The following is a 26,606-nucleotide window of genomic DNA, read 5'->3' as shown; positions in this document are numbered from 1 at the left end:
TTGTCAGAGAGGTGCACGAACCACTTCAGTGGTGTCATAATAGTAGTCTGGCAACTAGAGACCGGGGCAGTTCATTACCCTGTCAGAATTGACTCAACCTACAGTGAGTTGCTTCTTTTAATGAAAGTATCGACTGGTGATGTCAAAATCATTGATGTCAACTTGGCGACATGCAGAGTGAGAGTTAAATCCTTCCTGTTTGATCCCAGTGTGGTTTTGACTCTGTATAACTTTATAAGCAAGGTTTTAAATGTAAATATATAAATTGGAGGAAGGCCAATTGCATGGGTGTGCACAGCCTCATCTATGCATATTTATTTGTGTTAATGGCCATCCAGCAGTGTAAAGAAAGCTCTAAGTGAAACGTCTGGCTGCTAATTGGTGGTAATAATGCTCTGATTGGTTCATTAAGGCTGAGTAAGCTTAGATGCAGATTTTTGTTAATCACGCATCTGGCACTCCTTTAATTAAAGGGGGGGTCTGAATGTCTGCTAATTTCCACAGACTGTCTCCTCAATTAGTGCTTTTCTCTCTCTCCCACCTTTTCTTTCTCTGTCTCTCCCTCACACACTTTTCTTCTTCTCCCCAGACACCCTCACAGAGTGTCCACACAATTGCCATGGTAACGGAGACTGTCGCTCTGGAACATGCCATTGTTTCCCAGGGTTCCTTGGACCTGATTGCTCACGAGGTATGCTCTCTTGCTCGCGCGACACACACACACACACACAGTCACACATGACTCTCCAGAGAAATAAACAACCAAGATTTTCATTTGAGCAATTGGCTAGCAGGCGTTTGGCAGGACTCAAATCCCAAGCTTCATCGGCTTCTTATTACCTGCAGGGTGCAACAATTACAATTATTTCCATGGTGTTATGATTGTATTTTATTATCCTGTATTTGCTTTTCCCTTCTGTGGCTCGTTCTGGTTAAAAAAAACTAAAAATGTCCCATCAGTACTAATGTAAGAACTGGACCATAAATAGATCTGCACGTTGCTGTACACTAATAAATTTATCACCTGTTGGATTGTAATGATTATCACACTACTTCCATGGCCATGTTTTCTCTCTTTCAATGTTACCATTTTTTTGTATTCTCTTTCAAAGCTGCCTGTCCAGTATTGTGCAGTGGCAATGGTCAGTACTCCAGGGGGCGCTGTCTTTGCTACAGTGGCTGGAAGGGGACAGAGTGTGATGTTCCTAGCAACCAGTGCATCAACATTCATTGCGGCGGTCACGGGATCTGCATCATGGGCACCTGCGCCTGCAATACAGGCTATAAAGGAGACAACTGTGAAGAAGGTCAGGGTTAAAAATCATTGAAGCTATACTTCTCTGTGTGGGCTTGATTTTATGTGCTGACATAAGGTCAGTTAATCAAAACTAAATGGATATTAGTTATCCATTTGTCACTGATATAGAAATAGCATAAAATACAGTAAATAAATACCCATCAATTGTTCATTATTGGACAATATCAGCTAATTGCTTATTATCCATCAGTGTCTCCATCAGTGCTCTAATGCAAGGATCTTCAACCACGGTTTTACCGCAGGGGGGTCTGCAAATTATTGTTTGATCCACCATTGGAGGCATTTGTAATAATCACTCACTCGCACGTGAGCGACAGCAAGAGACAGGAGTTTGAATTATCGACATGTTGATGTCCTTCAAATCAGTGTGGCCAACTTAGCGACTTTGTCGCTAGATTTAGTGACTTTTCAGACCTCTTTAGCGACTTTTATAAAAAAAATAAAAAAAAGCGACTAGCGACAAATCTAGCGACTTTTTGGACAAACCTTAGCTACTACCTTTGAAGAAAGTCGCCAATACTGCCCCGCAAACGCGTGGTCTTGCTTTCCTGCCCGGAGTTTAATTTAATTTAATTCTGCCCGGAGTTTAATTCATGCACTTAATCACAGGAGATTTTTAGACGGTTGTTCATTCCTGTTTCTGAACTCTGAACACTTACTTATTTTTTTGTAAATATGCAAACATTTTTGTAAACATGCAGTTTTTTCTAAACATGCACATAGTTTTTTTTTTTAAATATGCACATAGTGGTTTGTTATGGCTGAACGCTGTGTGAGAGAAAAGATAAGAAAGTTACCGTCGCTTCTCACTCTCTCTCTCTCTCTCTGAGTGATTGATAGATATAGGGAATTAACCGGGTATTACAGTATGTACGGTAAGCACAGAGAAGCAAACACGTAAAGGGCGGACACTATGCAAAATGTAAATGAGACGCGATGACGTCATGAATATGTTAATGAGATTTAACTCTCAGAGTTTAGCTACTTTCCATTGAAACTAGTTGGCTACACTGCCTAATCTTAAAGTGTGATAAAACAGCGCTAGTCAACAGAAGCGTGCAGCCCGGACAAATCCTTCACACGACCACTGCTTATCACAAGCCACTCAAAGCGCAACAAGTTCAACAGCACTGCAGTGGAGGGTCGCGTGAGTAAATGCGTCTGCTTTGTGTTGGTCGCGCTGTGCGGTTGAGCAGATGACAGCCTGCTTTCAGAACAATAGCGCACTTGTCTGGCGTAAATAAATAGTTACCGCTGAGATTATAAAGCTGGCATACAGGGTCCTTGACGTTCCACACACACACACACACACACACACACACACACACACACACACACACACACACACAAGATAGTGACTCTCAAATCAACATAGTTAAAGGTGCACTCAGTCATTGTTTTCCTCATTACAAATTTTTACTCAATCAAATCAACACTAGTTTTTAAATGTATGGATTAAATCGGTCACTCACATGAGATGAAGACTCAAATTTAGTAACTTTATAAAAGTTGTTTTATTCTGCATTATTTCTTTGTTTCTGTCTGTCTTTTTCTTTCTTTTTGGAGGTTTGGCACAGGGATTTACAGTGAAATTTAAAAATGTCCCTTCATGTCAAAAATGTTGTAGACCCCTGCTGTACATCCTTTGATTAAGATGGTTGGCTGGTTTTAGCTGTCACCCAGCCTAGCCAGGCTGGTCAGTTAGCAGGTTTCAGATGGGGTTTGAACACTTTTTAGCTGGTCAGGCTGGGAGACCAGCCAAGACCACCCTGACCAGCCAAAACCACCCTGACCAGCTAAGACCATCCTGATCAGCTAAGACCATCCTGTCCAGCCGGACCAACTAAGACCAGCCTGAACAGCTGAAAAAGGGTTCAAAACCCCTTTAAAACAAGTCTAACCAGCTATGACCAGGGTCCTTGGCCTAAAAATGGTTGAAGATTCCTGCTCTAATGCATTGCTTCCCAACTGTTTAACATATAAAACAAAATGTATGACCTAAAATAAAAGTAATAGGGTTCAGTCCAGTGTAAAAATACAGGTTTCTCGAATAGTCACGATCTTCATTTGAACGATCTCTATATCTATTCTTAAATACCGAAATCGATTCTTTAGTATGAAACATTCAGCTCTGAGATCCTTTCACTATCTGTTTATAGGACAAGTTTGTTTTCATTCGTTCTGTGTGATGTGTGTCCAAAGATGATATCCAGGCAATTAATTTTTGATTGAATAATGTCTCTTTTAATATCCTTTCTGTTCTCTACATTTAGTTGTTGATCAAAACAACACAAATAGAAACATTAAATTCTAATAAAGAAGACATATGACTTCATTCTCGTTAAAATGAACTCATCCACCAAACATTTTGAACAGGCAGGTAGTCTTAGAGGCATTTTAGCACTTGTTCTACATTTCAAAGTAATCCTTGTAAATTGTACAAATCATGCATATAAACAATAAATATGCAGGTCTAGCAATAAAATCATGAAAACTAACGATAAAATTGTTTTTACCAAGTTAAAAGTTCACCTGTTTATTTAATATCATTAGTCTGTTCTAAGTACGAGTTTCACAGCTTGTTTTAATATAATATTAATGATAGCGTTAAGTGATATTTAGCCTTTGGTACACATCTTTGGTTTTGTGATGAAGGTACACTTGAGCCTTAATGTTGGTGTAGGAGGGTTACTCACTGCAAAAAAGGTTTTTTTTTTTTTCTGTTTGAAAAGTTTTGCAGGGCTTTTCTGCAGTGTTCCCCTTACAGAGATGTTGAACATTTGAAGTCTGAGTTCATAAGAGACCCATCAGAAGCCCTAATGGAAGCGTTTATCTAGCACTGCTGTTTCCAGTCTTCTTGCCATTAAACTCCACTGCATTACATCATCAAAGATGCACAAGATAGTGTTATCAGCGTGATCACTGATCACCCATTGGTTCGAGGGGATTAATTTTTTTCTTTCTCCAGAAGTGTTTGAAAGCTCTGTCTCTATGGACACAGACAGGCTTTTCACTAGACCTGTTAAAAGGAGAGAGGGAGAGAGAGAGAGAGAGAGAGGGGGTGTTCTGAGTGTTTGAGAGAGAGAGAAAAATCTGTCCGGTTCATATCACCTTTCAGATTCACTTTGCTTAATGAGGAACCCAACGCCTTGTCTGTAGCCATCAAAGGGGCTTTTTCTGTTTGTGACCTTCTTTGATAATCCTACTGTCCCTGCAATAATCATTACCCACGAGTTAATAGTTCAATATTCCAGAAACAATTGCCATTCTCCACTTCACAGAGCAAATAATTGCACTGATGTCCTTGCTGATGTGCAGGTCTCTTAGCCATCATCACACAGCCTTGTTTGTACCGCAAATGGAAATAAATGCTAGATTAGAATTGATTTGCGGACTTAATTGGCAAAATTAGCTTTTTGCATAGTGCTTATGTTACCATGACTCGCCACGTAGAGTAGGCCTACACAGTGCGCTGTGTTTATTTATTTCTTTATTTGCTTGTAAGAAAGAAGGTTTTCATTCTTGCAGTTCGATCGTAATGATTTAGCATGGCCAACAACTACAAACACATACATTTCCATTCCCAGAGAGTAAGAGATACAGCCTAATGCAATTTAGGCAGGCAGCTCTATTTTCTGGTCATGAATTGGCCTGTTTGTCAGTCAATCAAAATTATAGCCCCATCATCTCCCACACAAGTGCAAGAATTAAGGGTTACTGAACCTTAGCCCTCTCCCAGGGGCTGATACACACACACACACAAACAAACACACACACATCTGCACAGTAGCCCCTATGGTGTTTTAAAAGGATTGCATAGTTCTGTCTCACTCCCAGAATCCAACCCTGCTTGCACCTCATTCCCCGACCTAAAAACAGCTTTCCCATCTGTAGACTTTTCCCAATGAGATCTTCAACACATTCTTTGAGAGCACATGGATCATGTCTCAGTACATGTACCGTCTGATTTTGCTTATGATGTATGTGAGAGGAAACTGGAATAAGGGAATTATAAGGTCATATAATGTGAACCCCACATTATAAACATTTTTAAAGTCAGCAAATGATGGATTCCAGTGAGATGAGAGAATTTTAGACAATTGAGGGTATTGACATAGCTCATATTTTTTGTAAAAGTAATATAAGTAACCCAATAATGAGAAATCTGTCTAATTATTTACTCACCGTAATGTCACTCTAAACCTGTAGTACTTTCTTACTTTCGTGGAACACACAAAAGGTTGATATTTAAAAAGTCTTCACAGGGTTTTTAACATAATGACTGTCAAGGGAATCTTGACTGCATAAAAGTAATCGGTATGACTCATGCAATATATTCCAAGTATTTTGAAAGGTTACAATCACTTTGTGTGTTGAACAAAAACAAATTTAAAACGTTATTCACTCTCAAAGCAAATCATGTTAATAAAGTAAAACTAAATATGGCGGCTACATCAATAACATCAAACATTGGTTCATACGGTCATATGAGTTTTGGATGATATTAGGGTGAGTAAATATTTTTACATTAGTTAATGCATTATAAATACCATGAACTAGCAATGAACAGTTGTAAATGTATAAATTTTTCTGTAAAAAAAAAACAAAAAAGATTGTTCATTTTAAGATCATGCTAACTAATGCTTTTATTAATGTTAATGAATAAAACCTTATTGTGAAGTGTTACTGAATTAAAATGTTTGGGTGAACTATTCCTTTAAGAACATCATACACTTGAAGGAAATACTCCACTATGCATGGCTTGCTAAACAACGAATTTGTGTTCTTCTTAAACACAGTGGACTGCCTGGACCCCTCCTGTTCATCTCACGGTGTTTGTATTCACGGCGAATGCCACTGCAATCCAGGTTGGGGTGGTACAAGCTGCGAGATACTTAAGACTATGTGCCCAGACCAGTGCTCAGGACACGGAACCTACCAGACGGAAAGCGGCACTTGCACCTGTGACGCCAACTGGACTGGGCCTGACTGCTCCATCGGTACTGTTCCTTAAGTTCCACACCCTGTTTACCTTTCCCAATACACTCACCTCCTTAAGATGTTGTTCCTTTTACTTGCTTAAATTATTTTTCCAATACACTGAAGACTGCTTATTGTCTTGTTTTATAAAGGTATTAACAGCCTGTCATTTAATATTTTCTCCCCTTTGTTGAATCCATCAGCAGATCTTCTCAAAGGCAGATTTTAATTAATCTTAAGTACACCATCATTATGAGATCTCTCAATCCATCAAAAGCCCAGTCCCTATGTTTAACTCCACTACTGCTGTGGTATAGTATGCATGGGCACGTCTTTTGTAATAAGAGCAATATTGGACTTCTAATGTTTTAGGACTCAATCATAGTCAGCCTTTTAGTTATACAATGCTATTTTCCCAGCAGCAAACTGTGTCTAATGAAAATGCTATTTCACCCAAGAGCCCTACACAGAAATATCACTGTCACTGCATCTGTGCATCTTCAATTAGTGCAGCATTAATGAATGAGGGGGATTCCAGACATTTCAGTAACTGTCCATTTATGTGTTGTAGGCTTACATCGTGATTTTAGCTTATTGTTATTGTATTTACATTTTATATAATTTTGGTACCCCCTTGGAAGTTTGCTGAGGCCCCCATATCCCTGCTTGAGAACCACTGCTGTATACTGCAAAGGCAGCAGTTTTACATTTCCGGGCACAGCCAAAGAGAGAGGTAGAGAGAGCAGGCAATGTAACAGTGACACACTCAGGCACTTAGTGTGCACACTCTGGCAGCGACTCGTGGAAAGAGAAGAGAGTAATCCAGATTGATATAGTACAGTTGCAGCAGCCTAAGAGTTAGAGGCAGCTTACTGCTCAAGCCGTCAGTTTTCCAGAAGCACTTCACAGCAGCTGCTCTCCATCTGTCTATGTGAACTTTTTCCTCTCTCTCTTTCAATCACACTCACGCTCCAAGGAAACAGAAGTGAACTTCAGGGGAGTCTCATCTGATGAAGGCTCAAACACAGGCACCCACACACACAAACACGCTTTGAAGGGGTGCGTCACTCCTGCCCACCTACAGGAGCCGTAATAACAGCACACAGTGGGGAAACCAACCTCAAACTGGCACTCAGCTGACCCAGTGGCTGATTTCTTCCTCATTTCTGCCCTTCTGTTGCCTTTTCTCGATACACTTTCACCAGCTCTGGCTGAGTGTCATGTCATGGATTCACACCTTGTCAGGAAGCACAGTAGAAAGAGTCAGAGAGAGATGGTTGAATTGAAGGAGTTTAACAATACCACATCCCATGATTTTCTTTATCAAGGCTATGTGTCTTTCTCGTGCCTTCCTTGACAGGGTGTGTCAGAATAAGAGGCTCTGGTGGAATGGTGTGTGGGCTGTTAAACTACAGCTTGCTGCAAGCCTGTCTGTCTTCATCCACTATTCTGCCAAACCCACACACACACAGAGATTCATAAAACAAATCCAAATCACTTTTAGACTCTTTTCAAAGGGAATCGTTCAAAATGCGCCCAATGTTCCCTCGTCAGCTATTGTTGCCAGTCATGGAGGACAGCCTTTCATTTACGCCTGGGCATGATAAAAGCGAAACTAGCTTCTATTGATAAAAATGGGTAATTTCTCCATGGTAGCTTCACGTTAAATAATTTCTCAATACGGAGTGTTTTTCCTGTAAACAGTAAACATGCCAAAAATGTTTGAAGAGTACAAATCTACGATGAGAAAAGATAATAAAACACTTCAATGATAGGCTTCAATCTCAGAAGTCATTCAAACGTGCTTTCAATGTTTGGCAGACCACACTGGAGTGTGTATGCATTGATTTATTTCGGCTTGACATTGTTTGCTTGCTGTTTGCTCCAAACGAAGTGGGAGGCCTGTCTTCTGGGTCTGGGTGGAAAGTTCAGTGTGTCAATTCACATCCGTGTCTGTACGCTCTGATCTCTCTTTCCCTCCCCCAAAACACACCTTTAGCCAGCTCCCCTCCGCCAAAGTCTCCTCACGGAGCACACACACACACACTCGACTGGGTCAGACAAGGTTGAGATATGTCATTGTTATAGGGTGTTGGATGAGTAAAGGCAGACAGTCTCAGCCACACAGTCCACTCCACACAGCAGGGGTTTGCAGTTATCTATTTCCTGTCACAAGTTTTTCACACTTACTTAGACGTGATGGTTCTCAGGAATGTAACCTCTGATCCTGTTGTTTTGGGTAGAGCAGACTGTGTGCTTGAAAATGTGTTACCTGATTGTGGGAGACATGACCTTAGACATTAGGTATGTCGCTGTCCAGACAAAAATGTGAAATTAATTTTCTGTGTTGTTTGTGTTTGTGCGCAGAGGTGTGTGCGGTGGACTGCGGTTCTCGTGGTGTGTGTATCGGAGGAAGCTGTCGCTGTGAGGAGGGTTGGACAGGTACAGTCTGTGATTTGAAAGCCTGTCACCCACGTTGTACTGAACATGGCACCTGCAAGGACGGAAAATGTGAATGCCACCAAGGCTGGACCGGGGAGCACTGCACCGTCGGTAAGACACACACACCCATTGTCAGTTTTCTCTCAAACATATGTATCTCTATCAATTCCTATATATATATTCATAGAAGAGTCAGTAATTGCATGTGGCTTGGGGCAGAAATGCCAACAAAATTGACAAAGATTCCCCAGATATTTAAAATGTTTGCCCTGTAAATGCCCAGACTGGAAATTAGTTTTATTTAATTGATGTATTTGACATAAATGGAGACAAGCTGTGTGTTTTATGGTTTATAACTATAAAAGTAAAAATGCCCCTGAAAATAAAGTCCAGAAGGCAAATATTGCCCCTTAACCAAAAACGTTAATTTCTGATATTGATATACACTGTTATGTTTTGATGTTTTCAAGCTGGCATTGACGCTTTGACATCTTATTAAGGTGGATCTCATCTTTGAACTTGTTTGATCAGATATTCCCTTTGTCTTTCTGCCTTCCTCCACATGTTTTGACTGTTCTACTCTAACCTTCTGCCTCCACAGGAAGGGGACTGCTGGTGTTTGTTCTGTTTTGTACCTTCCCCTGACCTTTGCTTGCTATCAAATGCTTGACATTTTCATAGCAGTTGATGCAGGTTTCCACATGGGAAGACCTTTTTTTGAAAATCACTGGTTTTTCATCGGGGCTAAATGATAGCAATGTCTGCTTACACAAGCACTAAACTCTGTTCATTAGTTAAATCTAAGAATAAAACAAGTGATAAACTAAGCAAAAATGGCATGAATGTTGGAGCCTTGGCATATTGGCTTTGTTGCTGATAAGACCATCTTATATCTGCTTAGTTTGGCTTTGGTGCTGGTCTTATAAAATTTCATTTTAGGGTAATCTTTCCCTTTAAGACTACACCAGCTCAGTTCTGTTCTCAAAACTCTGCATGTTGTTTAACCGTCACTAAATCTGGTCATGTTGTTAGTATGTTGGCTACATCCTCCACCAGCTCAACTCTCAGCAGGGTACGTCAGCTGCTCTATTACTCAACACGAGCGATCGAGGTACGCAGCCTCGTTAGCAGGCAGGCCTGTTTCACCGGGCAGCTTTATGAGAATCTGGCCAGCATTAAGCTGTTTGTCTTCCAAATTAGCAAAGTTAGCACATAATTCTGTCATGCTCTTCTGTTCGGACCAGCCACCCACACACCACTACCCTATACTCCAAACTTTGAGCCTTTCAGACTTGGATCACATCATGACTTCATATATATATATATATATATATATATATATATATACTATATATATAAAACTCATTTAAAATTAAATGTCAGTGACTTTTTTTAATGGGTTGGTCAATTTGATTGTATCATTAAAGTGTTTATGCACTTTAATGAATTGCTATGTGTATTAATTGGCCAACAAATAAAGTCTCAATTTTTGTGAACTTTTTGTGCGGCCCTCTAAACTTAGGACGACTAGATAAATCTCTTTATGCCAAGGTTGGTACTTTGTCTGCCTGTGCTGACTACATGCATTGCAGGAGGTGGTGTTTGTGTGTGTATATGTGTGTGCATGCGTGCATGTGTATTTGAGAGAGCACAAGAGGGAGCTAAAAGAATTATGGTACCTCGTACATCATATGTGTCAGACTGAGATAAGGGGCCTCTTGGCTCCACGTAGGGGTGTGTGTGTTTGAGCGTGTGTGTGACCTTCCCTGTCCCCCTACACCTACTCACTCTCATTAGACCTCTTCACAGTCTACACACAGAGATCTCCTCTGCATTACCACATACTTGCATCATCATTCTTGCATCACACAGACACCTAGACACAGGTAAGACAGCATTTAAACTGACCGGTAGCATCAAGACACTCCCAATATTCTGTTTATTTTTGTTATAACATGTCTATGGATTTAAATGGATAGTTCATTCAAAAATGTATATTCTACCATCATTAACTCACCCTCATGCCATTCCAGATGTGTATGACTTTCTTTCTTCAGCAGAACAAAAGCAAAGATTTTTAAAAGAATATTTCAGCTTTATAGGTCCATATAATGCAAGTGAATGGTAACCAGACCTTTTCATATAAAAGCAGCATATATTAAACCACTAGAGTTGTATGGATTACATTTATGTGGTCTTTATGTAAATTTTGAGCTTTAAATGTCTGGCCACCATTCACTTTCATTGAAGTGTCCTACAGAATCTTTAAAAATCTTTGTTTGTGTTCTGCAGAAGAAAGAAAGTCATTTATATCTGGGATGGTATGAAAGTGAGTAAACGATGAGAGAATTTTCATTTTTGGGTGAACTATCCATTTAAGAGTAGTACTACCTTAAACTTTTATAAGTTTTGTTGTAAAATTGTTCTATTTGCAAAATGTCCTTGGTTTATGAACTAATAAGTCCAATTTATAAATGTAAATAGATATAACAAATCAAAATGTGGCCTTGTAATGCTTTTAATGGGTGGTTTGAAGCAGATAATTCGGATCATATTGCATGGTAAATGTGAGCCAAATCCATATTTTATCATTTTTTTCTGAGCAATATGAACACAAAGCAAAATCTGTAAAATCTGATATGGGCCACTTTCATATGTACTACTACTGCCAATACATCAGCAACCCTAAAATATCCATGAAATCTCAATTCACGCTTCAACATTAGAGCCGCACATATGTGCTGCAGCCAAAGCTGTTGTCATCATTCATTACCAACAGAGCTTTACATGAAATAAAAATGCTTGAATGTTGATGGGAAGTCAGTGAAAAGATGTTGAAATACCATATTTCAACATGATACATAAAATTGCAACCCATTTTGTGTTGTGACATTTCCAAATGAAACCACATTCAATGAGATAAAAATGTAATGCAGGAGTTTTGAATTTATATGTTGGGAATTAATTAAAAAGTTTCTGTACTAGATTTTGATGAAAGATTTCAAATGCAATCTTGTTCTCTCTTTGGAATTACACATTAATACATCATGCACAATAAGACCAGGGACGTGTTTTAAAAGAGTAAAATTTTCTTCTTTTTCTGCTAACAAACGAGCAGTGTTAGCACATTAGCTTCGCGATTTGGTTTGTTTGATATAGTGTCTGACAAATATAATTTTCTTGTTGTGCTTGTGTGAAAAACTTTCATGCCAACTATCTGTTCAAATTGGTGACTAATATGGATTGTAAATATACATTTTAACAATCGAAGCAAAAACATTGAAAACAAAGCAAAAAATTATTCTGAAAATGAATGCCTTTAACGTGAACTTTGCCAAAAATCGCAGACGATTTTGAAAAGAGATGACTTTGATTTAGCTTAGTGTTACACAGATTTGTTTATTCATTTGGAGGAGATTGGGGAGCTTTATGAGAGAGGGAGAAGCATGAGTGTGAAATATTTCTCATGACACAGACATCCAGAACACACTTTCAGCCAAATGCACTTTCTCTTGTCAGAGGCAGCAATGATCTTTTCAGATGCTATGATTATTTCAGAGTTAGCTGAGAGTTCTTAACAGGCTCTTTGGAGCAGCTACACTAACTATATCAAAGCCTGTTGCTGAGATGTGTGTTGCTGTCTGTCTCTACATGCTTTGACCTCAAGTATTGACTTTATTCAAAAAATAGTTTGATGGTATATAATTGTGTGGCATATAATGTGAATATATTGTATACTTAATTTTCTGGAACGTGAATGGACTCGTGAGCATCGCTAAATTTCACTGTAGCTTTTCTGTGTAATAGCTACTTAAAGACTCTTTATGACTTAGGAAACTGATTTGTTGTGTGGTGCGGCTGGTCAGAAGCCTTCCCTTGCCAGACATTTGAGATTTTTATTAAGACTTGTATGCTTCATTAGGCCTCGGGCCCTTCCAGATCATTCATCAGCAACACAACTCTTACTGTGAGAAAGGCATAGATTACAGCAAGCTGTGCATACACATCAATCAACCCTGCAGGAGCGGCTCTCTGTGTGTAGATACATTTCTTCATATGCATAAGGAGATATACCCACATACAAAACGCATACAAAATCATTTAGACAAATTTACATAATATAAAAGTGCACAAACTGCGACATGACAACTCATTTCAGACTTTTTTTTTCTATTCGTGCAATTACAACTTCTTTCTACTTCAGTGTGGAAAGACACAAATCTCAAAAACTGCTTTTCAAGATTATGTTTCAATAACATATTTCATATCACCAATAAATTCTGATAACAGTGGGATCACAAATTTTGTCTCTACATCAAATCAGGCTGAAAAACTGTACACTGCAAAAAGTTGTTTTCTTAATACATCAAAATCGTGTAAGAACATTGTATTCTGTTTCCAGAGTCCTGAATTAAATGTATTTTTCTAACACCACTGGAAAATAGTTTTACCTGTTTCAAGTATATTTTAAACTTTACAAAAAAAAAAACTATGCTTAACAAATGCATTTTAAAGAAGAAAATTTGTCTTAACATCTTTGGAATACAAGACAAAAAAATTTGTCTTGTATTCCAAATTGATAAAAAATGCTTCTTGCATTGTAATTTTCATGTTTGTTCAACTAATTTATATACAGACTGATCACACTGTGAATGTTGCAACAGTACGTTGAAATATGTGCTGCTGAATTCTGTCTGTGCTTACCGAAATTCAAATAATTTGCCCCTAGTGGCTGAAGCTGGAAGTGCTGTTGAATGCATGGGCTGGTGTGAGCTCCAGTTTCCTAGTGAAATGTCCACAAAGTGGAACCAAGAGTGAGTATTTTTAGTTGTAAATGATGTAATACAGTGAACAGGAATGCATATTTTATTAACTCAATCCCTTAACCCAAACCCCAACCCTAAACCAAATGTCAGTGGAGTAAAAAGAAATCATAATTTTTGAGCGAAAATGCAATCTCGCACTTAGAATCGTGCTCACCTTGTTTATGTGACCACAATTACTTCCTGGTTCCCACGAGACCAGAACCCGTGTCTCTGAGATTACTCGCGCAATGTGCTATCAATAGCATTAGAGTTAAATGCGTTCACGCTTGAATTAATGCAAAAGTGTCAATAATTAGACTAAATGGGGTTGATTTCAGGGTACATGAACTTTTGGAAGCAACATGTTTATTTCCCTTGTGATCATGCTGGTGAGTAAGATAAGAATTTATTTTCTACAGCCACCATATTGAGTGTTACTTTATTTGCACTGGTGGCCAAACATTTGCTTTTATTTGCAATTCTTCCCATAAGGCCTGCACTTCTGAGTCATCTCATGATTACTCAAGGATAAGATGTTGGAGTATTGGGCCTTGCTTTTTTTCAAATAGTGATGGTGCTGTTTTTATGTCAGTAATGTCCTGACTATATTTGTGATCAGTTGAATGCCACTTTTGTGACTTAAAGTACCAATTTTCTTTCTGAAACTGTAAATCTGTTCATTATTCCAAACTTTTGGCCACCAGTGTAAATGTTGAGTTTACCCACACTAATACAAATGCACTTTGAAACCTTTGACATGATACTTGATATAAAGTCATTGCTTAAAAACAGCTTACTTTTATGCAATATTGAAATGATTGTCTCTCAATACCTCAGATTCTCTTATCACACACACATGCACACGTGTACAGACTGTAGCATACATTACAGGCGCACAAATATGCACAAACTACATCATCTTAATCTTCAACGCCCTCAATCTTCCCTCACGTCAAATTATGTCAGATTCAGTGTTAAAGCCAAAACATAGCATGGACTGCACATCAACTCACTCTCCACACTTAATCATCTCAATCAGTAATTAATGAAATGCCCTTCCACAGCACATTAATCCAAATAGGCTCTTAAAGGTTTTCAGAAAGGCTGTTTCTTTTCTGAAAGCTGTAGATGGAAGTTGGTGGTGCTTGCAGTACTGCCGTTACAGTGGCAGGTAGAGGGCAACATTTGATTGGTTCTGTGGGATTGGTTGAGGTGCCCATGAGCATGATTAAAACACTTGTTTAGCCCCTATGTCAGACTAGCTTTACCTGCAGCTGTGGGGGCATGTATACCGCCATGTGGCTGTGCATAGCAATTAAGATAATGGAAATTATTATAGGCCCTCTCTCACACTCTTCTCTTTAGAGGAGCGGTGATTGAGCCGGGCTAGGCACAATGTATAATTGTTTCCAGATTAATGTCACTTTAATCAGAGCTGTTTGAATGTGCACATAAATAATGAAGCATTGATGTCCATAAAGGGATGATTGCCTTTTTCCCTCTCCCTCCATCTCTCCTTCACTCTCTTTCTTTCTCTATATATCTCCCCCTCAGGACCATCAGTATAAATGAACAAAACTTTGTTGTAATTAGGAAGTAATTGGCTGCCCTCACTGGCAAGTTTCCAGCTTTGAGAATGGGTTAGCTGATATTTTCATAACCCTCTGTGTAATATGTTGACCCTCTGAGTTGATACACACCCCGATCTACCACAACTGTCACTGTGTCTTAATCAGCTCCCTATGTCATGAATCGGTATATCATGAACATGAATTTGGGCACTGGTAAGGGTACCGATCCATTGAACATTGGGACACTTATTACTCAAACACCTGCAACACGTTAACAAGCTTGTGCATAGAAGTGCAGCTGTTATTAATCAGCAATTAAGAAATATTTGTGATTTTCTAATGTACAGTGTTATTATAACAGGTAAATAGCATAAATAAAGAAATAAAAATATGTTGGAGTGCGGTTTATACCTTCTTTTAACAAATCAAATATTTAAAAGATTGTTTCTCTTTCATGATAATTATTTAGGAAAGACAAAAAACAACATCTCTTTTAAAGAGAAAATTACTCTTGTGCTCATCTTTGTTTCACATGGTGTTTCCATGCACTGGAACATTTTGCGACTGAGATAGCCCTAAAAATGTCTGACTCTCTGATCAGTGCTCTGACTACTGATTTATGGAACTGATTGAGATGCACCCTGTCTAAGCATAGATTTCCCAGACATAACAGTGAGTGTGTGGAAACGGGATACCCAAGCAATTGAATCAGAACGCACTCGCTCTCTTCCCACATGCACACCTCTCAATTAGTCTCAACAACACACACTTTTGCTCAATTAATACTATATACAAGAGTATCTTTCTTAAAGGGATCGTTCACCCAAAATTAAAATTATGTCATTTTTAACTCACCCTCTTCCAAGGAACACAAAAGATGATGTTTAGACAGAATGTAAGAGACAGACAGCCTCTGTCATCATTCACTTTCATTGTTTGAAAAAAAAAAAAAGAAGAAAAGTGCAATGAAAGTGAATGATGACTGAGGCTAACATTTTACTTAATTTATCTACTTTTCTGTTCTACAGAAGAAAAAAGTTGGATGGGTCACAACATGAGGGTGAGTAAATTATTTTTCAGTTTTGGGTAAACTATCCTTCATAAGAACACAATACATCTAATAAAGCCACACCACAATAGCCTTGCCTATTCTTTTATTAAAAAGTGACCTTTTGTTTAAGATGATTTGATGTGACTTAGCATATGTAATGTTATGACATGGGGCACAGGGATTCTTCAAAAGCATTGTCACAATTCATTTAATTTAGCCACATATACACATGTGAAGGATTCAAAGCTTATCCATACAGTATTCCACAAAGACACACATACACATGCACTCTTTTTGTTTTGTCTTTGTCTTCCCCCCTCACTCAGGGCCATATAATATTTCACTCATACACTGAGAGGCTTGGGGATAATAGAGCTGATGTGATGACATTGTGAAACGTGAAATAGCAAACATACAGTAGAATTCATGGACCACTTGCCAATCACTGGGTTCAATGTTTCCAATTAGAATGATTCTCATTCACTGCACTATTCTAACAATACTGTAAATCCCATGATGCTCATGTTATGTTCTTTATGCATTTTAAGTGATAGTCACACTGTTGAAAACTGATTTAGAAGCGCTCTGAATACTGAACAGGATGCAGAGTGAATAATTTTTTATAGGTTTTGTTTTTCATTTCATTCCCTGAATGTTTTTTTGGACAATTGTGCCAGGTGCCATTGAGCTTTTTCGATTGGTGACATTGAATGTCCATTCTGTGACAATTTGTAACATTGTATAATGAGATACACTGAAGACTGCTTAATGGGGCTGTTTTTTTGCCAACCCCTGTGTGAGTTTGTGTTTTGGGGGCTTCGTTAACTTCACTTTGTTTACCATCTAATCTGACAAAAGCTCCCTTTGGATCATCCTCTTTTGGAAAAATATTATTATAATTTTTTTTCCCTTTATTCTAAAATTTCTAAAGTTTTCTTTTAGGGTTTATAATTATTTTTACATATACACAATAGAAATCTATGGTATGTCCAGTTTAGATATCTAAAGTAACCTCTTCGTTTGTTTGTTTTTGAATGCATGTTTAAGTATGAATGTGTTTTACAATTCTTACTCACATGAAGACTTCACATGTTGCTTCTTCTCTGCTGACTTTTTAACACACTTTCTCCCTCTTTTACTCTGTCTTTTTCTTTCTCCCTAAAAAGCTCACCCGGAGACATATGTCCAAGGTACTGTGTCTTTTCCTCTTCTTTTTCTTTCTGTCTCTCCCCTGAGCTCTTGTGTCACGGATTAAGGTCTTTATGACATTTTTATGGAGCATTAATAACTTGTTCTTTCTTTCTCCACTGCGTGTCTCTGTTCTGCTATTATTGTGATTCTTCATCTGCTGCTTTTTTTTGGACTGTCCGAAATCCAATCCAATGTCATTTAGCGCTCTCCTTGGCTGATGTTTCAACTTCTGCAGAAACCCCCCCCCCCCACCCCTATTGTCTTGTTCATATCTAAAACAAGAGAGTCCTACAAAAACTAGGAGACTGTACTGTGTGCAAGTGATGAGAAACTATGTTTTGTAATGAACTACTAGCTTGTGGTGTAATTGAGATCAGAAGAATAGAAACTAGCAGATTTTTGTTTACTGTCACTGAGGTGTTTTTGGAAATAATTCACAGGGCTAAATCAGTCCTGAGCCAAGTGTGATTTCAGCCTCACATACTAGCATATGGCGCATGAGACCGCCAAGAACTTTTAGAAGGTTTTTGTTTTTGTTTTTGTTAAAGATGTTTTTTAACTCTTATGGGCTTGCTTTGATACTTGACTGAAAACCTCAATATGTTAGCTATATCTTGGAACATGTTTTATTACTCTCTTGAACATTTTCTGTTGCTTTGTTCTTTTCATTCTCTCATTCATACAAAACTAATCAGACAAGGCACCTAGTGTTCTCTTACGAGAGGTTCTCTTGTATTGCGTAAGCTAGCTTACGCTACGGGAAAGATTCATCTTTTCTGAGATATTGAAGCCAAAAAATTATCCTTAATTTTGTATCCATTGTCAACGCAGTGCGGCAGCTGCAGACCTTGAGCGGGCTAGCTAGCGAGCTCATCGGTTGCTCTGCGGCAACTGCTGCAGCCTATAGACGAGCTTGGGCGAACTCGCATCCAATGAGAGGCGTCCGCGCGCTCCCTGCATCAAAGCCCGCCAAAAAGGGCGTGACTAGAGTGCATATAAGCGTAGTTCGTAGGCTGGAACCCTGATTTTCATCTCTTCAGCGAAGCTCTTCGCATCTCTGAACTGTAAGCCGCGTCGCCGTTCGAGGGGCATCTAGCAAGCGTGGACAGCGCTCGAAGAAGCCGGCCGTCTTCGCCACCTTCAGCCATCCTGCGAGCTACGCCATCCGGCGACGTATCCTTTTTTAGAGCAAGCTAAGTTCCTCAGTGAACTCCACAAAAGAGTATGGAGCGTCTTTTTAAAGATGCCTCGCACTTCCTGCGGCTCATGCCGCGCTCCTCTCAGCGCCGGAGACCGACACATCATCTGCGCTCTCTGCCTGGGACAGGGGCATGCAAGTCAAGTCAAGTCAAGTGGTTTTTATTGTCGTTTCAACCATATACAGTTAGTACAGTACACAGCAAAACGAGACAACGTTCCTCCAGGACCATGGTGCTACATAAAAACAACAAAGGACCAACATAGGACCACATGAGACTACACAACGGAATAAAATACCTATATAAACTACCTATATATACCTATATAAAGTGCACGTGCAAACATGTGCAAAAAGTACAGGACAGTACAACAAATTACTGACAATGAACAGGACAATAGACAGTGCAGCGCCGACCAGTACTCAGTAGTGCAAAAAGATGACAGTTTCTAAAAATGTAAACATAACATACTATGAGATAATGTTCTATGCACATAGCAGTTATTGAGGTAGCAGACAGTTATAAAGTGACAGTTATTAAAGTGCAACTCAGGACACGTGTGTGTGTCAAACCAGTCTCTGAGTATTGAAAAGTCTGATGGCTTGGGGGAAGACCTCTGCGAGGAGCTTCCGATGTCAACCCTGCGGGCTCGACTCGAAGTATGCAAAACCGGAGCTGCCGCGCCGCCTTCTGTTTCGCCGCGCCGCTCCCAAAGGCTGCCGGAACCGGTTTTAGAAGCGACTGTCACCGCCCCCTGAGCAGGCTCCCTACAGACTCGATGGCTGTTTTCTTCAAAGCCGTCACCGCGCGGTGCCCGCGGCCCGGGCCGCTCCCTTCCTGCCGGAACTCCACGCCGAGCTCTCTAAATCGTGGAACGCGCCTCTCTCGGCCAGGACTCGATCCCACGTCTCCACCGCTCTCGCTTCAGTGGACGGCGCCGCCAAGAAGGGCTACTCTTCCATCCCCCCGGTCGAGGATTCGGTAGCAGCACACCTTTGCCCGCCCTCCGCGAGATGGCGGTCTAAACCAGTGCTCCCGTCTAAGGCCTGCAGAACTACTTCCGCCTGTGTTTGCCGCGCCTATTCCGCCGCCGGCCAAGCCGCATCTGCTCTGCGTTCCATGGCCGTCTTGCAGATCCTCCAAGCGGACCTTCTTCGGGAGTGGGATGAGAGAGGCAGGCACCCAGAGGCTGTTACAGATCTAAGGAGCGCGACGGACCTCGCCCTTCGCGGCACCAAAGCTGCAGCCCAAGCTATAGGGAAGTGCATGGCCTCGCTGACTGTAACCGAGAGACACCTGTGGCTAACGCTAGCCGACATGGGAGAAACTGAGCGCTCCACGTTCCTCAACGCGCCACTCTCTCCGTCCGGTCTCTTCGGTTCCGCGGTAAGTGGCATTGTTGACCGTTTTTCGGAAGTCCAGAAAGCCACCCAAGCCATGAATCTCTTCCTGCCTCGCCGCGCTAGCTCCTCTGCAGGCCGCCCACGTAACCAGCCTCCTGCACGAGCATCTTCACAGCGCCCAGCTCAACAAAGCCAGACTTCCCAGCGCCGACAGGGCGGCCGCCCCAGATCGCGCTCAGACAGCCGCCCCCCCGCGGGCCTCGGCCTAAGATTGCTCTGAAACATGAACAACCGAAGTCCTCCTAGCTTTGTTGAACAAACGACGACTCAGTCCCGCCGTGGCCGGACCACCGTCAAAGCTTCGCCCCCTGTCAGTCCCCTTCTCTCAGGCTACTGCAGTGGTGAATTTAGCAGCCAACAAGCCGGTGACACTGCCCGCTTGCCTGCACTCAAACGCCGTTTTCACGGCCACCCAAATAAATCTTGTAAAGAGCAAACATGTCTTATGTGTAGAAAATGTGCCCACAACCCTGTGTTCGCCCCTACACACAAGCATAACACATCCCGTGCCCCTATCAGAGCACGCTCTCATAAAGCGGTTACGAACCGCTCGAGCATCAGAGTCAATGAAGGCGCCCACAAATGCGGCCCATTCTCTGGCCGCTCTGTCACACGACCAGCCCTATGTGTAGAAAACGTGCCCACAATCCAGTGTTCACTTCTGCACACAAGCACTGCATGTCTCGTGTCCCCACCAGAGCACGCTCACATAAAGCGGTTACGAACCGCTCGAGCGCTAGAGTCAATAAATGCGTCCAGGAATACAAGCGCGCCCATTCTCTGCCCGCTCTGTTACACGGCCAGCAAACATTCCTCTGTGTGTAAGTCCCGTGCCCATGACTATGCTTGTGCATCACGTAACAGATGTGACTCTTTCCCCATTCATTCCAATCGGGAAGTCACTCACAAAACAGCCTGTTCATGCTGTCTGCGAGCAATCATGCATAAACACACTAAACGCGCTCACACATTTTGTTCAGCGCTCTGTGTGCGGCAATCAGAGCGAATTGGCCATTCACCCTCTAGCGTTATGCTTCAAAGCGTGGGAAGCTATTCCAGGGATATCCAAGTGAGTGTTAAGCACAATACAACAGGGCTATTTGCTACAGTTCGATCGCCGCCCTCCTCGCTTCAGTGCGCGGCTCGAAACCACTGTGAACACGGAAGCAGCGTGCATGCTTCGTTCAGAAATAGCAAGCCTTCTGTGCAAAAGGGCCATAGAGAAAGTGCCACCCTCTCTGAGCGAGTCGGGGCTTTACAGCCGTTATTTTCTTGTTCCCAAGAAAGACGGCGGCCTCAGACCCATATTAGATCTCAGGGTTTTGAACAAAGCGCTTGCAAAAAGACCGTTCAAAATGCTTACAATCAGGAAACTCCTCGCGCATGTGCGCCAGGGGGACTGGTTTATTTCTCTCGATCTGAAAGATGCATACTTTCAGATTCAGATAAATCCCCGTCACAGGCCATTCTTGAGATTCGCCTTCGATGGCCAGGTTTATCAATACACCGTCCTTCCGTTCGGCCTGTCCTTAGCACCCTGTACTTTCACGAAGTGCATGGATGTGGCACTCGCACCCCTGCGGAGTCAGGGTTTGCGAATTCTGAACTATTTGGACGACTGGCTGATTATGGCTCAGTCACATATGGAGCTTCTGTCTCACAGAGCAGTTCTCCTCAGCCATCTGAACAGTTTGGGTCTTGCAGTCAATTGGACCAAGAGCTCACTACAGCCCAGTCAGACAATTTCCTTCCTTGGGATAGAACTAGACTCCGTGGCAATGACAGCTCGCTTATCTACACAGCAGCGCGCTGTGTTCAGCGACTAACCGCATCTTTTCAGATGAACAGCCTCACGCCTCTGAAGAAATTCCAGAGAGTGCTAGGTTACATGGCCTCAGCCGCAGCAGTACATCAGCTGGGTTTACTGCACATGTGCCCGCTTCAGCATTGGCTAAGCACCCGTGCGTCTCGCCGGGCTTGGGCCACAGGCCGCCAGCCCATCAAGGTGACTCAGACCTGTATTTCAGCTCTGCAGCCTTGGACAGTGGCCGAGTGGTATCAGCGAGGAGTGACAATGGGAGCTGTATCTCGCCGAAAAGTCATCTCGACAGACGCGTCCAAGACGGGTTGGGGTGCGGTCTGCGAGGGCTCTCCGGTTTTCGGCCTATGGTCAGTTCAGGAAAAGCTCCTTCACATAAATTGTCTGGAAATGATAGCGGTCGAGTACGCCGCGTGCGCTTTCTCCCGGTCATTCAGGGTCACCACGTCCTGGTCCGTTCGGACAACAGATCTGTGGTATCCTACCTAAACCGTCAGGGCGGTGTCAGATCCAGGAACCTTTTCCATCTGACGGAACACATACTGAGTTGGTCCCAGTGCCACCTGCGCTCGCTGAGGGCGACGCACGTGCCAGGCCACCTGAACGACGGCCCGGACAGACTGTCCAGAGACAATATTCCCCCAAGGGAATGGTCCCTGCACGCTCAAACAGTCCAGACGTTATGGCACCTATTCGGCAGAGCAGAGATAGACCTCTTTGCGTCAGAAGAGAACTCTCACTGCCTGATATTTTTCTCGAAAAACGAGGACGCGCTGGCCCAGGACTGGCCCAGGCGCCCGCTTTACGCCTTCCCCCCCGTCTCGCTATTGCCACAGGTAATGCAGAGGATCAGGGAAACGCGTCACTCGGTGCTCCTCATAGCCCCTCGTTGGGAGAATCAGACATGGTTCCCGGAGCTTACGCGGCTGTCACTGACAGCGCCGTGGCCCATCCCAGTGAGAGCAGATCTCCTCTCTCAAGCTCGCGGCACAATCTGGCATCCCCACCCAGAGCGCTGGGCGCTGCATGCGTGGGTGATCAACGACTACCCGTCGCTCTGCCAGAAGGAGTAATAAATACCATTATACACGCTAGAGCCCCTTCCACAAGAAGACTCTACGCGTCAAAATGGTCTGTGTTCTCAAAATGGTGCACCGACAGAGACCTGGACCCGCGGACATGTGGGGTGTCGTCGCTGCTCGTATTTCTACAAGAGCTGCTGGATAAGGGCAGATCCCCATCCACGCTCAAAGTGTATGTGGCAGCCGTTGCGGCGTTCGCTGAACCCCTGCACGGCCAGTCATGGGGAAAAAAACGAGCTGGTCATCCGCTTCCTTAGGGGAGCAAGAAGGATGAACCCCGCCCCCCCATCGGTTCCTATCTGGGATCTTTCTATAGTTCTCGAAACTATGAAAGCCCCCCCTTTCGAACCACTTCAATCCATGGATTTGAAATACCTTTCACTCAAAACCGTTTTTTTCTGACTGCCCTGTCATCAGTCAAACGTGTGGGAGACCTTCACGCGCTGTCTGTCAGCACTGCGTGTCTTGAGTTTGGACCAAGTGACTCCAAGGTCATTTTAAAACCTAGACACGGCTATGTTCCCAAGGTGATCGGTACTCCTTTCAGAGCACAGGTCATTTCCCTATCGGCGCTACCAGCATCCGATAGCGAACGCGACGCCAATCTCCTTTGCCCAGTCAGAGCACTGAGATTGTATACCGCGTGCTCCGCCGCTTTCAGACGCTCTGAGCAGCTTTTCGTTTCGTTTGGAGGGCACACCAAAGGTCTCGCCGCCTCGAAACAGACACTATCTAGATGGATAGTGGACGCTATTGCTGCTGCATACGCGTCAAAAGACCTGCCATGCCCGTTGGGCATTAGGGCTCACTCCACTAGAGGCATGGCATCCTCGTGGGCATGGTCCAGCGGGATTCCCATTCACGACATATGTGTGGCAGCGGGATGGACTTCCCCCTCCACATTTGTCAGTTTTTACAATATGGAAGTGCCCGCTCTGCAGGCAAAACTACTATCGGTTTAATACGCTACAGCTCCCCTGGTGAGCTGCACTTATGGGACACATTCCACACAGACCGGCACCGCCGCTCTGTTGTTCCCTTCCCACTATGTGCTTATATATTACACAAACACTGACCCGCATTCTTGCCGGCCAAATCTTATTTCCCCACTCATAAGGGCCCCCCCGGGTTCCCCCTTAATTCCCTGGGGCTCATACAGTGGATGCTTGGCGCGCACGGCATTGACAATGGGTTCCGTAGCGTAGCTAGCTTACGCATATCACGAGAGAACCTCTCGTGAAGAGAACGTATCGGTTACCTAACGTAACCTCGGTTCTCTCTAGATGAGGGAACGAGTATTGCGTAGCCGGCCGTGCTTCGCGCCACGGCGACTTTTCGCTTCAGTCAATGAAAACCAGGGTTCCAGCCTACGAACTACGCTTATATGCACTCTAGTCACGCCCTTTTGGCGGGCTTTGATGCAGTGAGCGCGGACGCCTCTCATTGGATGCGAGTTCGCCAAGCTCGTCTATAGGCTGCAGCAGTTGCCGCAGAGCAACCAATGAGCTCGCTAGCTAGCCCGCTCAAGGTCTGCAGCTGCCGCACTGCGTTGACAATGGATACAAAATTAAGGATAATTTTTTGGCTTCAATATCTCAGAAAAGATGAATCTTTCCCGTAGCGTAAGCTAGCTTACGCAATACTCGTTCCCTCATCTAGAGAGAACCGAGGTTACGTTAGGTAACTGATACATTTCTCGGTATGGTATTTATTCTTGCCTTAATAAACACAATATATACGCTGTGGCAATCCTTCAGACGGAGTCGTCCAAACTCAAAACAGATCCCACTCCTCTTGCAACATCTCACTTTTCTCCTCTTTCATTTCCTTTTTCTTTTTATGGTAATTTGCTTCCTTTCTCTTTTCCCCTTATGTGTTTTTGGTGTTCTGAATTGTCCTTCACTTGGACTCAAGTGCTCAGATTTTTTTTTTATTTTCTTTCCCGAATTTTCCTCCCTCCCGGCCCCATTATAGGAGAGAGGATAGGATTTAAAGGTAATGCATACCAAAGCCCCAGGGAGACTGTCACAAGCAATCACTCCACTGTCTCTCTGAGCTTTCTTTCTTTCTTTCTTTCTTCTTTCTTTCTTTTTCTTCCTTCCTCTCTTTCAACCTCCTTCATTTTTTTGTCTTGAAGCACGATGTCAGCGTGTCTATGTTCCAGTCTCCTCACTGTTTTTATTGTGGTCCCTTTTATCTGCCAAATTCATCATTGTTTGTCTTTACAAAGTCACACACAAACAATTACTGACACACCTGTGGTCCTTGAGTTTTGTTTGGGAATCCTGTGGGTCCTGTCTCCATGCATCCTGCAGCCTGACCCCTGGTGTTTGTTAGCCTAGCTGCTACCACAATCCTCCTACCCTTCCCTTGTCGTCCCTCCCTTGGCCTCTCTCGCTTTTCTCTCTGATTCCGTCCAGCGGAATATGACCTGGGCAGAAAGTATAGCGCTGGAGGCACACACTCTTCCACCAGCTTAGATACCACCCTATACTTTATGCCACTGGGATTCTCTGTATGCCGTAGCTTCACATGGATGCTGCTGTTGAGTTATTATTCCCTCACTCTCTTCCACTGTATACCTTCCTTTGATCTTTGTTTCTAAATTCACTTTTCTTTCTTTTAATTAATTTTCTTCAAATAAATTCTCATTTGGACTCCTGAATCTATTCTTTTTCCTTTTGGATTTCACATTAATTTCTCCACAAATGCCATTCCTTTTTAATTGATTGGTTGGATTGTGTGTGTCGAGTGAGCATCTGTTACATCCATGTGAATTTACAGCCTCTGTGCATCTCACTAGGCCTTTATGAAGTCTAGCGTCAGTTTGTGTTCACCTCTAAACCTTTACGTTCATTCACGGCGATCTCAGTGTATCTCTGTTTGGATTACCGTCCATTTATTTGTGTTTCACAAGTCGAAGACACATTGTGTCCTACTGTGGCTATGTATGACTTTTCACTTTAAGAGAAATTCACACTTATACAATCACATAAATGCAATCACACACATTCAGTATGCTTTAGTCAATCTTACACATATTTAAACACATCCATACTAGTGTATGACGGCTCTATCTATCTCTGCAGAGGGATGCCCAGGTCTATGCAACAGTAATGGCCGCTGTACACTGGACCAGAATGGCTGGCATTGTGTCTGCCAACCAGGCTGGAGAGGGGCCGGCTGTGACGTTGCCATGGAGACACTCTGTGCAGATGGCAAGGACAATGAAGCAGGTGAGGTCACCGGTGACTGGGCGTATAAACTAATAACATTTTAATGGGTTCAGCAGAACTAAAGCATCACATAAAAATACATTTGGAAATGCATATGTAAATACTGCAGAAATATTTGTCAGTGATAATCAGGTTGTAGTGGATAAGATATATGTGCATAATTAACTGTTTGCATGAAGAAACTGATATGTTTTGACATTGTAATTTTACCCTCAGCAAAAGTCATGATAAAAAACCTTTGAAAAAGCAAATACAATCAGTCTTCATATGAAAACTCTCTTTGAGAGGGGTTTGCAGATAGAGTTAATTAGACAAATTATTACAGGTATAAACCTTTTATACAAGTATATGTATGCATGCCATAAAATCAGTGGGCATGCTGTAATCAAAAGTTTGGCAAAATATATTTTGCCATTTTTCAGTGGATTATATATAATAGGATCAAATGGGCAGATTCAATTCATATAAGCTTTATTGGTATGATAAACATAAGTGTACATTTCCAATGC

The 26,606-nt window shown here is 42.3% G+C and overlaps 1 protein-coding gene across 2 annotated transcripts in view; it reads left to right on the top strand.

Moving 5' to 3' along the window:
- The window catches only part of tenm3 (teneurin transmembrane protein 3), a 366,934-nt gene that overhangs the window by 276,499 nt on the left and 63,829 nt on the right, over window positions 1-26,606 (top strand). For both annotated transcript variants that reach the window (XM_052126900.1, XM_052126901.1), the window contains 5 exons: window positions 590-691; window positions 1,113-1,307; window positions 6,118-6,318; window positions 8,666-8,851; window positions 25,951-26,097. In XM_052126900.1, the coding sequence (XP_051982860.1) occupies window positions 590-691; window positions 1,113-1,307; window positions 6,118-6,318; window positions 8,666-8,851; window positions 25,951-26,097 (831 nt within the window). The remainder of the gene's footprint in view (window positions 1-589; window positions 692-1,112; window positions 1,308-6,117; window positions 6,319-8,665; window positions 8,852-25,950; window positions 26,098-26,606) is intronic.

The sequence above is a fragment of the Xyrauchen texanus genome, chromosome 5 (assembly GCF_025860055.1).
Source record: "Xyrauchen texanus isolate HMW12.3.18 chromosome 5, RBS_HiC_50CHRs, whole genome shotgun sequence".
NCBI lineage: Eukaryota > Metazoa > Chordata > Actinopteri > Cypriniformes > Catostomidae > Xyrauchen > Xyrauchen texanus.
Note: the sequence above shows the minus strand (reverse complement) of the source record. Positions and strands in the feature narration are given on the sequence as shown.